General features: G+C 33.0%; 1 protein-coding gene across 1 annotated transcript in view; it reads right to left on the bottom strand.

Moving 5' to 3' along the window:
• Positions 1-3,139: 3,139 nt before the first annotated feature.
• The window catches only part of LOC145327993 (NPC1-like intracellular cholesterol transporter 1), a 53,871-nt gene continuing 43,248 nt past the window's right edge, over positions 3,140-13,762 (bottom strand). Inside the window, exons 31-41 of the mRNA XM_080171523.1 lie at positions 12,841-12,915; positions 12,382-12,497; positions 10,516-10,842; positions 10,003-10,150; positions 9,317-9,412; positions 7,926-7,995; positions 7,343-7,394; positions 6,743-6,805; positions 6,081-6,151; positions 5,396-5,539; positions 3,140-4,801 (exon numbers count right to left, since the gene is read on the bottom strand). Coding sequence (XP_080027649.1) covers positions 4,682-4,801; positions 5,396-5,539; positions 6,081-6,151; positions 6,743-6,805; positions 7,343-7,394; positions 7,926-7,995; positions 9,317-9,412; positions 10,003-10,150; positions 10,516-10,842; positions 12,382-12,497; positions 12,841-12,915 — 1,282 coding nt within the window. The 3' untranslated portion in view covers positions 3,140-4,681. The remainder of the gene's footprint in view (positions 4,802-5,395; positions 5,540-6,080; positions 6,152-6,742; positions 6,806-7,342; positions 7,395-7,925; positions 7,996-9,316; positions 9,413-10,002; positions 10,151-10,515; positions 10,843-12,381; positions 12,498-12,840; positions 12,916-13,762) is intronic.

Raw genomic sequence — 13,762 nt, 5'->3', positions numbered from 1 at the left:
AATAATAATGTGTGGTAAGGTATCACAACCAACACATTTACAAAACTTCACAGATTGTTCTTAGTTCCATCTGTTCTGTCTTGTTTTCATTGTTTCGGAACGCAATCCTAGCCGTTCTCGAAATCTTAATCTCAAGCCCTCCGAATGACCAACATGTGAAGTTTACAAATGTGTATTTATTACCATGAAAACAGTGAGTCTAAAACAAAAATATAAGAATTAATATCATAAAATTAATGGTTATTATTTTTGTAACATCGAGGTTGCGTGATTTCAATTTAATGAAAAATATGAAATTTATAAAAAACTTTAAATTGGCACGAATCATATTAAATAGCATCAGAAATTGATAATTTTAGAATAAAATGATCAATAATATAAAGGAAAATATTCGTATGTCAAAACTTAGCAGTTAAATGGTCTATTTATTGAAAAATTAATGTTTTAAAATTTCTTCATAAAATCATACCATTTTACACTTAATTTCAAGAATTAAAGATAAATTCTTACCACATATGATGTCAAACTAAGCAGGAAGGCTTATTTGAGATATTCCACACATCAGAGCACATGTATATTAAAGCAATACATTATTTTTATTCACTTAGCTCCTCACGTGGGACTAATCAAAGGAAAAGTGCGCGTTTCTTTTGTCCGTTTACAAGCCACGCGCCGCGCGGAGATAGTTAGGAATGCCGCGTAACACACTCATTCTCTAGGAAATTTGGTGTAAGGAAACAGGGATTAATGGGTTCGAACTTGCCAGGGAATACAAGAAAAACATACCGAAACAACTGGTCTTTACACGGATTCCAAGTTCATGTCAAACACTTACAAGTGATAATCCCACTTGTTAAAAATATTAACCTTCTACTAAGCTCTTTTGAACCAAGGACTGGTTGTATATTCAATTGTAGCCTGGTATATATGGTAATATAGGACTTTAAACATGGCAACTGTGGTTGTGGATATATATGTTATACTCCAAGCAGATATTGTTTTGGTGTTGAGACATCAAATCAGCCAGGAACCAATATTGAGCAGGATAACTTGTTAATATTTCAAGGAAACTTGTTTAAAATATAATATGTCATGAGGCATGCAACAGGGACATGAAATATTTTTTAAAAATTTAATTACAAGAGTTGTTTATACATCAATTCAAATATTAACTTCAAATAACTCTTATTTCATTTCTAGACTACAAATCTTAGATTATTCAAGATTCTTAAAGATTTTGTTATTAATGATAAAACAGTCCTTAGTTCAGCTGTATTTATTATACTTTTCTTGTGTAAATTTAAGTTAACTAAGCTGCAAATGTGAGAAAATTGTGATTTTTGAAGGAAAAACTATGAAAATTTAGGTATAAAAGTAATTTTCAAAAAAAGCCACAAAAATGATCAGCTGTGATTTAAGGAAAGTCATGTACTGAACCGTCATTGTCTCCCGGTCATGACTACATAGGTCTTGTGAGACGTATGTCTAAAAAAACCTGTTTCCTATCCAGGACACCGGTGTCCTTTTTCCTTATGGTTTTTCCATTTAAAAAGTAATACCTAATTTTAAAAAAATATTTTATGTAAAAAAATAGTTTATATAACTCAATAAAACAGATGTTTTTCTTTATCAATATAATTATTATTTTTATTGTTTTGTCTCATTATAACATTTTTATATTTTATTTAAACTAAAACAAGGAAACTTTTTTGGGGTGGCATAGCTTTCTACATTATCAAGTCTATCAAATTTTCCATTTTAAATAAATATTAATTTAAAAAAAAATTATTAAGAGTTTATCTTAACAATGCAATGGATTGGTTTATTTTAGCGGTAAATTATAACGAATATTACATACAAAAATATTTTATTACTAAGTGAACTTGAAAACTCTTCCAACCTTTGTAAGATATGTAAGATTATAGAGTTGCTACGCTTTCTAAATCGTATCTAACTACTACAGAAATCCCCATGCAAAGTTTGAAATCAATAGGACAATTCTAATATGCCTAAATTAAAGAAAAAAGTTATCCATTACAGACGTACGGACGGACGTACGGACGGACCGACCCTAATTATAGAAAAGCTTTGCTTTTAAAGATATTTACAAAATTTGTTGCAAAACTGATTAAATACATGACACTGTTTAAGGACATAATGATGTCTTTAGGACTTGTTTATAGAGATGCTTCGCTTATCACATTGTACCTTGTTGTAATAGGAATCAGTATTCAAAGAACTTATAAAAATTTGATGTTTAAACAGTAAAAAATTAGCTTGTTTTAGATGGACGTACGTACTTTCTAGTAGCAAATATAGAGTTGCTTCGCTTTCTAAGTTAAAGGAATCAGCATTCAAAGATTTCAAACGATAGGACAATTCTAATCTGTTTAGATTAACGAAAAGACCTAACTGTAATGGACGGACGAACGTACAGAATTATAGAAAAGTTTTAGACACTCTTGATATTGATTTTACACATAGTTCCCAACAGTTAATCCTATGCATTAAACCAAAGTAGAGTTTTAGATAATAGAGTAGCTTCGCTACTAAAAAAACTGGTTTTTTTTCTTCAGTTTCCCAATGGCTTAAGTTGGCCAATATTCCACCCACCTGGTGGAAAAAGTCTGATACTGTTCATCTTTACAGATCAAAAGAGTAGGTATGCTACAGTTAAAACAATAAAATTATGCTAGCAAAGTTCATTTAGTTTTTTGTTGAGATTCTGCTGTGTTTTTTTATTTCCGACACTATTAGCTGATTTCGAAGACCAAAATACAAAATCAGAACAGGATCCTTGCTGTGTGGGCAGAGTTGCATATACCTAATGCGCCTTCTATTTTGTTACTTCAATAGTAAAACACAATAGAAATAGCACTCATTTATTTTCATTTTGATCACAACCAAGATATTTATATTTATATCAGTCATACTAGAATACCAAAAATTGTCTACATTGTCTTTTTTACCTCTAATAATTGGTCTCCTTCATAGCTCATTTATAGAATGTAGGTTACCTTATCTGTATGTCGCGGGTTCGAGGCTCTCTGAGAGGTGCGGGGTCTTTGTAGTTGTTAAAAATGGAAGAATTTATAAAACAAAAGTTGTCACAAATATAGGTATTAAATAAAACACAATAAAAATAGCACTCATTTATTTTGATTTTATCACAACCAAGAAATTTATATATATCAGTCATACTAGAATACAAAAAAAAGGTCATTTGAATTTTAATTTCCGAATGTGTACACAGTTTTCTCGGTGTTTCCTCATCCTATCTCAATATTTACTACTACACATTCGGAAATTAAAATTCAAATGACCAAAAAATATAGTTGGGTGGTAGAAGGTATTTCTACCCTCTTAAAAATATATAAAACCAATTAAATTTTTTGGTTTGGATTCTGAACCGATTTATATCCGCTTGATTTAAACCAGTTGTCAGCCATACTGAAAAATCATGTATAGCATCATATTAAAAACAATTTTCCACGATATTAAAATAAAATCAAATAATTAAAACTGGTTTAAATCTTTTAATTTTTCATTTTAATATCCGCAGAAAACTGTACATAATACGATGCAAAGTTGACTTTTCTCTTATTACATGTACTTTATGCAATTATTAATGGTATAAAGAATAGATTTCAGAATTGAACCATTTTTTCTTTTAGAATCAATAAAATAAAAGTTTTTGGAAATATGGGACATATTTAATACTCTTACACTTATTTCAGCAAGATTTAGTAGAATATTGCTGGGTAAACTCACTTTGAAAGTACAAATGACCTTTATAGAAATTATAAAACTTAATATTTTTAAAACAACGAGAATATAGTATTTAATGCTCATTTAATAGGTATTTAAGTAAGGTTCGTAACTTGTTTTTGTTTTGCAGGTTAAAAAAATAAATGGCCCTTTCATAGTTTTTATGTGATATTTAAAACCATTTTTTTGTCTTTTAAACCTGTATAAATAAATATAAAACAATATGGTATAAAAATATAAAATTACAAAATTGTTACAATATGTCAAAAATTACACATTAGGTACACATAAAAATACTACAGTATGACCCTAAAGTATTAGCAAATTTTTCTGTTTGTTTACTGAAGTTGGTATTAAGGACGTCTAAGCTATTTATTTTGAGGGGGGCATGATGAGGGGTTTCAAAGTTTTGAGGGGGGCAATTCAAATGAAGATGATTAAAGTCCCTCAACAGATTATGACGTCATACGATAAAATAACCAATGAGAGGCCATCATAAATATTACCATTGGTCAATTAAAAAGTATACTGGCCTCTCAATGGCTATTCTATCGTATGACATAATAATCTGTTGAGGGACCCTGAATTTTAATAATCATATTCAATTTAAATTATTTTGAAAAATTTTGAGGGTGGTAAAAAAAGGGGTTTCAAAGTTAGAGAGGAGGGGGCTAAATATCCAAATACCCCCACTCTTGGACGTCTATGGTTGGTATTTATAGGTAAAGCTTTAGGTGACTAGATCTTTTGTGATTATAAATAGTTTAATTCCAAAAATTTTGGGTTAAAAGCTAATATAAATATCAACGCAATTTGTAAAAATGGTAATTCTTTTTATTTGCCCGAAAAAACTTTAATGGTAAAAGGTACTTTTTGTGGGTTCATACTGTTTAAAAATTGCAAAAAATCACTATTATTGGTTGTTATTATTAGACCGTTCAAGTGACTTTAGCTTTGCAGTTGAGCTCAGCAGTTGGTGAATTGTTGAAAATTTATGATCATACTGTGAAGCTTCATTCTGGTCTTCTAACTCCTGCAAGTAATCAGATTGAATTATTCTGTGACAGTAACTGGATGTCTGTTTGTCTTTGTGTACCGAAGGATCTCGACAATCGCTTAACCGATAGGGTTCCCCTTTACAATTTAGCTTCTTATAGGTCCTTGGAGGGTCTATAACTATAATGTTGGAGGCTATTACCACCCTCCGAAGAGAAATAGCCCCTGCAAAAAATACCAAAACCCCAATTTTTAAAAAAAAATTGTTTTTTTTAAACTAAAATTAAAAATTGGAGAAGGTCACCTCCCCCCCCCCCCACAAAATCCTTTAGGGGCTTAGCCGCTTTTAAATTGATAAAGTTGCGAAACTATATTACCATTATTTGTTTCAAGCAAATCTTGTTTCTTTCCCTAAAAGGGCCTAGCGGGCAGAGAAACCTCCCTCCCCTCTTTAAAAATAAATTTTTAAGTAATGTTTTTTTTCTATTTTCTAATCCTGCCTAACATAAATACACAAAATTGTCTTTAATACAATACTATACATGACTTTTTATCATGGCTGAGAACAGGTTGTTAGCCATCGGTTTTAAAGCCAAGCTGAAATTAAACCTAAATAATACTGACACCTGACCTTATCACCCGTATCATGACTGTTGCTGTTGTGATGTTGATGTTTGTTGTTAAATGCCTCTGGCAGCTTTGATTGCACTTGGAAAGTAATGTCCTCGATTGAGGACGAATCTGACACATTTTCTATGGACTCATTTTGATTCCTAGTTTACAATAGAATAATTAAAAATGGAACATAAGAAGAGACTAGGCCTACAAATAATCTAGTATAGCCCAGCATACCCAAAAGTACTATTTAAACGCGCGGCTAGTTAAAACTCGTGAAAAAATGTTTGAATTTTTTGGCTATTTCAGATTTTCAGTAATATCTAGTAATAGCACAGATAGTATACTTACTGTTTTAACAACTAGAAACTATAAGCTTTCGAAAACATTTAAATTTTAATAATAAAACTATTTTTATTTCAGATTTTATAATGATAGTAGAAATATTTTGCTTACTGTTTTAAGAACAAGAAATTATAAGCTTTCCAAAATATAAATAAATTTTTTATGCAATTATTCTATTTAATATGAAACTTTAAAAGGACGTCATACTGGCCTACCATTGGTCAATTAAAATGTATACTGGCTTGCCATTGGTAATTTACTCTGTATATTGGCATATCATTTGTATTGTATGACGTCATTTTTTTAAAGGCACTATAAAAAGCTTTTAATATATTCTTTAATTATTCTAATTTCCTGTCTAGTCGGAAGTTTTGCATTGCTATAGGTTGATCATCTAGATTGTCCACTGTATCTGCACCCAGTTTACCTGTTTATGTACACGGATAAATGAATGGATATTAGTTATATATCGCATCGTATTGTATACAGCTTTCCGCAGAAATTAAAACCAGTTATATTAGCCGCGTGCGGCTGGAGGCTTGGGCTAACAAATATGATTTTAATATTCGTGAAAAATTGGTTGTAATACGAAGCTATGCATATTTTAGTATGGCTGAGAACCGGTTCTAATCCAGCGGATATTAATCTGTTTCGAGGCCAGTAATAAATGTTCATTTCTTTGTTAAATTATATAAACGAGCAATTCTTTAATGTAATGTATGTATTCAGGGACGTCCAGGGGGGGGGGGTGGTAAACGGGTGATTACCACCCCCCCCCCTAAAAAAAAATTTATAAATAAATTTTCACCCCCCCCCCAAAAAAAAAAAAATAAGCTTGGACGTCCTCGCCTCTATGATATAAAGATTACCCCCACCCCCCCAAAAAATGAACCCCCAAAATTTTAATTGTATGTATTCATCAAACTTCAAACCGGTTTTTCCCCAGGGGGAACGATTTTGATTTGAAGCCATATTGAAATATTTTTAGAAAAGTATTCATTCATCCATTAGGTCCTGCCTTTAAAACCGCGTTTAAGGTCGTCATCTAAATTTTCTATAACTAGTCTCGAACTCATGTCCTACAGATACAACCATATATTAATAAGTAATAGAATCAACTTTGAGTCATATTTTTCAAATCAAATAGTAAAATAGAAAAAAATAGGCGTTCATGAAATCCATTTGGTTTATAACTTTCTTTACATTATAACTATTAAGCAATTCTTATACAATTTTAGAATGAAATTTTGCACTTTCGACTTCAAAATGGCATTTGATATTCCTTAAAATCATGTAAAGTTAGAATATAACCAGGGAAAATTTCCCCCCAACATCCTTCCCCTTTTACTCCTCTTCTTACCCACCCCTCTTTCAATTACATGAAAAAACAAGATATACCCCCACCTTACTTACAAAGGTTTCGTGATTTTTGTAGAATTGATTGTTAGAATAGCTAGGCCTGAATTACAACATTCTTTTCAACTAAAACTGAGCAAAAGATATTAAAATGATACCAGTTTTTGGGAACATCTTAATCTAAAAGGTTTAATGTAGTTACCAAAAGATATTATTTATTTGACAAAATTATTTATCCTATTACTTATTTATATATTTTCCTTGAATTCTTTAATGCCAAATGAAATTTGTTTCTTGTGTTTTTTCACCTCCTGATGAGAAAAATTAATAGAAATGAGAATAATTATTTAGCGCATCGTATTATAGACAGCTTTCCGGCGATATAAGAATAAAAAAATCTATTATCATAACCATTCTTGTTAGAACTGAGGTGCCGAAGGCCCGGACTAACAAAACTGGCATTAATCTCATCATTTTTATTTTAATATGCGTGGGAATTTGTCTGCAATATAAAGCTACAATGGCCGAGAACTGGTTCTAATCCAGCGGATATTAATCGGTTTGGAAGCCATACTGGTGTGATGTATAGTCCCTTTCTTCCTGACTTGAGAGCAATGTATGTATTTTGTATATTAGCTTTTAGTTCTTGTGTCAACCGTTTCGGAGCAAGACCTTTGCTCTGCAACTCGGCACGAACCCAAAAGTGAATACTTGCTATTATATTTAATATTATTATTGTATGTTTAACTTGTCTTGAATTAATACACTTTATTAGAATATTTAGTTGTTTGTTCTTGCTATTACTACACGTCACTGGAAAACATTAATTCTCATTTCTGTTCCTGCTTCTTGTCGTTGATATTGTTCATGGCCTCGGCGTTTGTGGCTGGAACTTTGCCATTAGCTGCGCCATCTGTAATAGCATGCTCTAGGTTTTTTCGTTGATAAATACTTTTTAATGTAACTAGCGGCTTCGCCCCTAGCCTCTAGGGGCTTTGCCCCAAGAGGTAATTAAAAAAAATTCTGGTGCTGCCAATTTATTTCAAGTAACAATTTTTTTTTTATTTTTATGGGTGTTGGGGGTGTCCCACTCCCAAAGAAAATAGCTTAAAACCACCACAGGACCAATAGGTATATACCCTGAAGAGTAGAATCCAATCGGTTCAGTGGTTACTGAGATCTTAAGCTTCAGACGGACAGACAGACATCATTCTACTTTGTATTACAGATGACGGGTACTACACCAATTCCAGTGGATATGTAACATACATTATACGTGGATATTACAACAAGAAAAAGTATTGTCGTCAATTTACGTTGCTAACATGGACAACATTTATTGGCCATTCGCCCATTCAGTAGTAATAATAAATCCATTTAAATTCAATAGTAAAAGGCTTTACGTCAAGTATAACTTTATTTTCTATGCCGTTTGAGATCATTATTCCAAATTCATTAAAATATGTTCAACTATTTATTCAGCCACTAGTGGCTTTGTCCCTAGGAACGATAGGTCTAGCTGTTAAAGCGATCTTAGATTGCACACTGACAGACACACAACCTGTTACTTTTATATAATCAAATATGAGTTGCTCTTATACTAAACTACTAGCGGCTACGCCCCTAGAGGCCTCTAGTGGCACTTTGAATGTTTTTTTTATTTAAAATATCTAATTACAGAAATAATATTAATTGGTTTATGTTTCGTTGGAGTCTCTTTTTCGGGAGGGGTAATTTTTTTTCCAGGGGCAATTTCTCCTGATAGGGTGGTGGTACCCTCCCCCAAAATAGTTATAAATCTTCCCAGGACTTATGAGAAGCTACCCTGTTAATGAGAACCCGATCGGTTCAGCGGTAAGCGAGATCCATCGCTACAAACAAACAGACAGACAAACAGACAGACAGACAGACATCGTTCTACTTTGTAATATAGACTAGTGATTTCGCCCCTAGCCTTTGCCCCAAGAGGTAATCTAAAAAAAAGTATTTCTGGTGCTGCCCTTTATTTAGAAGTAGTTTCCCCAGAAAACATTTTTTTTTGGGGGGGGGGATTTTCATTTTTGGGTGGGTTGAGGTTGTCCCACCCCCCAAGAAAATAGCCTAAAACCACCAGAGGACCAATAGGTATATACCCTGAATAGTAGAATCCGACCAGTTTAGTGGTTGCCGAGATCAAACGGACAGACGGACAGACATCAAGCTACTTTGTATTATAGATTAATCATAGAGCATTCCTTTAATATAATCTTCAACTCCAAACTTTGACACAATTTCTTTTTCTTCGTCCAGTCGCTGGGCTGTACGCACTATATTTGTATCGGATTTGACTGTCCTGCAACAAATAATAAATCATTATTGGGTCAATATACATATATTGTTTTAATACAGACAGACTTACATACTGACAGACAGACAGACAGATAGAAACACAGACAGAAATAAAAACATATATGCAAAGACCAATGCACTGCACATAGACAGGGGACCACCAGACAGACAGACAGACCACCAGACAGACCAATAGACAAACAGACAAACACACTCACAGATAGACATACAGACAGACATGCATAGAGACAGATACATATATAGACAGACATACAGACAGACATACAGACAGACATACTGAAAGACATGCATAGAGACAGATATATAGACATACATATAAAAGACATACACACAGACATAGAGACAGACATAAGGACAGACATAGAGACAGACATACAGACATAGAGACAGACAGACATACAGACATACATACGGACATACATAAAGACAGAAATAAAGATAGATATACAGCTAGACTGACAGACAGACATACAAATAGACATAAAGACAGAAAGAAATACAAATAGACATACAGACAGACAAACCGACAGACTTACATAATAACAGACATACAGATAAACTTTCAAACCATACCTTAGATAGTTTTCATTAATCCTAACCCTAGTTGACATGAGCCAGCTCTTATTTTCAACATCCAGAACTTCAGTAGCAAGATTCTTCTTGTTCTCATTGAGAGCAGCTCTTTCTTCATCTGTTGTGGGCATCTCTTCGTCCTCAGGACCTGTAAAAATATTTAGGTAGATGTATGGATGTCTATAGACTAGGAGAATTTTTTGTGTGCATTATATATCCTTATATAAAAGTAACAGGATGTCTGCGTATGTCAGTCTGACTGTCTGTACTGAAGGATCTCACTAACGGCTGCACAGATAAGGTTTTCCTCATAGGTCTTGGGAAGTTTTAAAACTATTTTTGGGGAGGATACCATCACCCTCCCATTAGAAATCACCCCATAATGATATACTAACCTCCCGAAATCAAATATTTTTTTAAAGCCTAAAACTGAAATGGATACGGGTGTGCAACTTGCTCTCACTACCTCAAGTGCCTCTAGAGGCCTTTTCACCGCCATTTTTAATAAATCACCTGTCAAAGACAGCACCACTGGAAGTAGAATAAGGCCATGGAAGAGTCCAAACGTGCAAATCATAAAGAAAATCTTGAAAAACGACACAAACACGTGGGACCTCGAGGTAACCAGTAGTGACAAGGCAAGAATTGAAGAAAATCCGCCATTTAAAACAGCTGGCGCAATATTCTCCATAACAAAGACGACTTTCTCGTGCCGTTTGCCGCGTCCAATTATGAAGCCGTGGACAATGTGCGCGCAGAAGTCTACACACAGACCAACACCAATGATGAGAATGTTCATTGAGGTGATGTCGATGGTCAGGCCCCACCAGTGCATAAAACCTAAAAAAACATTAAGTTAAAGCTTTTTCAGATAAAGATAGAAAGATAGATAGCTGAATAGACAAAAAAGATATATAGATTAACTTATAGAAAAATATATAGGTATACATCTCCAAAATTTTAGTGTCAGATAGATAGATATATAGATGGATTGATAGATAGACAATTAGATAGATAGATAGGTATACCTGAAACATCAATATAAGTAAGAAGAACACACATTATGACATGGCTTTACCCCTCCAGGAATAGATTGTCATTTAGATAGATAGACAGATAGATTGATAGATAGACAAATATATATACATATAATACATATACATATATATGTAGATGGATAGATAGATAGACAATTAGATAGATAGATATACCTGAAACATCAATACAAGTAAGAAGAACACACATCATGACATGGGCTTTACCCTCCAGGAATAGAGTGTCAGATAGATAGACAGATGGATAGACAGATATACAATTAAATAGATAGATATACCTGAAACATCAATACAAGTTGGAAGAACACACATCATGACATGGACTTTACCCCTCCAGGAATAGAGTGTCAGATAGATAGACAGATATGTAGATAGATAGATAGATATATAGATGGATAGATAGATATACAATTAGATAGATATATATACCTGAAACATCAATACAAGTAAGAAGAACACACATCATGACATAGGCTTTACCCCTCCAGGAATAAAGTGTCAGATAGATAGATAGATAGACATATGTAGAAGGATAGATAAACAGACAGCTATATAGATAAGTAGATAGATAGACAGACAATGAGATAGATAGATATACCTGAAACATCAATACAAGTGAGCAGAACACACATCATGATATGAGCTTTACCCCTCCAGGAGTAGATGGATAGATAGATAGACAGACAGATATGTAGATGGATAGATAGATAGACAATTGGATAGATAAATGTACCTGAAACATCAATATAAGTAAGAAGAACACACATCATGACATTGGGTTTACCCCTCCAGGAATAGAGTGTCAGATAGATAGACAGATAGATAAGTAGATGGATAGATAGATATACAAACAGATAGATAGATATACCTGAAACATCAATACAAGTGAGCAGAACACACATCATGACGTAGGCTTTACCCCTCCAGGAATAGATGGATAGATATATAGACAGATAGATAAGTAGATGGATAGATTGATAGATAGACAGTTAGATAGATAGATATACCTGAAACATCAATACAAGTAAGTAGATCACACATCATGACGTAGGCTTTACACCTCCAGGAATAGAGTTTCAAATGGACATACAGGTAGATGGAATGATATAAATAGACAGACAGATAGATAGATAGACAATTAGATAGATAGATAGATATACCTGAAACATCAATACAAGTAAGCAGAACACACATCATCACATGAGCTTTTACCCCTCCAGGAATAGAGTGTCAGATAGATAGATAGATATATATGTAGATAGATTGATAGACAGACAGCTATGTAGATGGATGGATAGATAGACAATTAGATAGATAGATATACCTGAAACATCAATACAAGTGAGGAGAACACACATCATGACGTAGGCACTGCCCCTCCAGGAGCCAAGGGTTATCAGAGTGGTAACAAAAATACACAAAATTGCGATACCAATATTCCTGAAATATATAAGATTAGCTGTAAAAATGAAAGCTTTATATTGTGCCTATAAAAATGACGTCATACTTGCCTACCATTGGTCAATAAAAATGTATACTGGCCTGCCATTGGTAATTTAGTGCAAAAATGGGAAGTACACAAGGTATAAGACAATGGACGATAATTGATATACATTTTCTATTATGACAAACAAAAATGCCCCTTCTGCAAATTAAGTCATTTTAATTGAAAAGCTGAAACTTTAAAAGTTTGGAACCTAACAATAACATTTAATAAAAGTACCCAAAGTTTTTGAGCCATCGAATAAGATAACGTGGTTATAAAACTTTGGGTACCATTTACCTGAGTAACTCTATGCCAACAATGGCGTCTGTCTTCCAGTTGATGTACGTCAACGCCATTGGGAAAGAATAGTTGCTGAAAAAAAACATATCAGAGTTGGATTGGATTGGAAAAAATCGGGTTGAAGCTCAATGGTGAGGCAAAACTATTTTCGTAAAAAAAATTCTCCAAAATCGCATAAAAATCATAAAAGGGTTATTAACATACGATTTTGTTTAATTTTTGTAGATTTTTTGTGTGATTTTGGAGGATTTTTTTACAAAAAAACAATTCTGCCTTACAAGCGAGCAGCGAGCCTTATTATTTTTTTAAAGAATCCACGTCAAAGCTTCAGAAGGGAAATGAGGGATCGGCACATTATTTACGAAAAAAACATTTTTCTGCATGAGGTCTCAGATTTTGATAAAACTTCCAGTCCCCTTCATTTGGTCATAAAACTAAGGGCTGGGTGATTTTTAACCTTTTTAATCCATTTAAAGTCCAATTTTTCGCGCATTTTCTCACTGTGGTGTTTTCACAATGAAAAAAATGCATTTTTTCATGATTTTCAAGTTTAAAATTTTTACATTAATTTTCAACTTACATACATGTTTTATATATCAAATTAATCACCCAGATGAGTACAATATAGAATTTGTCTTTAAAATCACAAAAATCATGAATTACAGGGTGTCCCAAGAAAAATGTCAAAAAAGGTTTTTTAAACTTTTGACACTGTGAGGAAACGAAGTTTGCCCATTTCTTGCCTTGAGAGTGAATATCATCCATTTTACAACACATATGAAGTAAATTTGGCGTGGTAACTCCAAATTTGGACACCTGAGAAATTTTTGAAACACCCTGTAAAAGTGATTTTTGCGTCTGTAGAGCTAAAAATTGGTCCAAATTGATTATTTTTTTCAAATTAGCATACAAAGTATCT

Source organism: Acartia tonsa, chromosome 9 (genome assembly GCF_053477335.1).
Source record: "Acartia tonsa isolate MP-2025a chromosome 9, ASM5347733v1, whole genome shotgun sequence".
Classification (NCBI taxonomy): Eukaryota; Metazoa; Arthropoda; class Copepoda; order Calanoida; family Acartiidae; genus Acartia; species Acartia tonsa.
The sequence above is the reverse complement of the archived record's forward strand: the minus strand, read 5'-3'. Positions and strand labels throughout refer to the sequence as shown.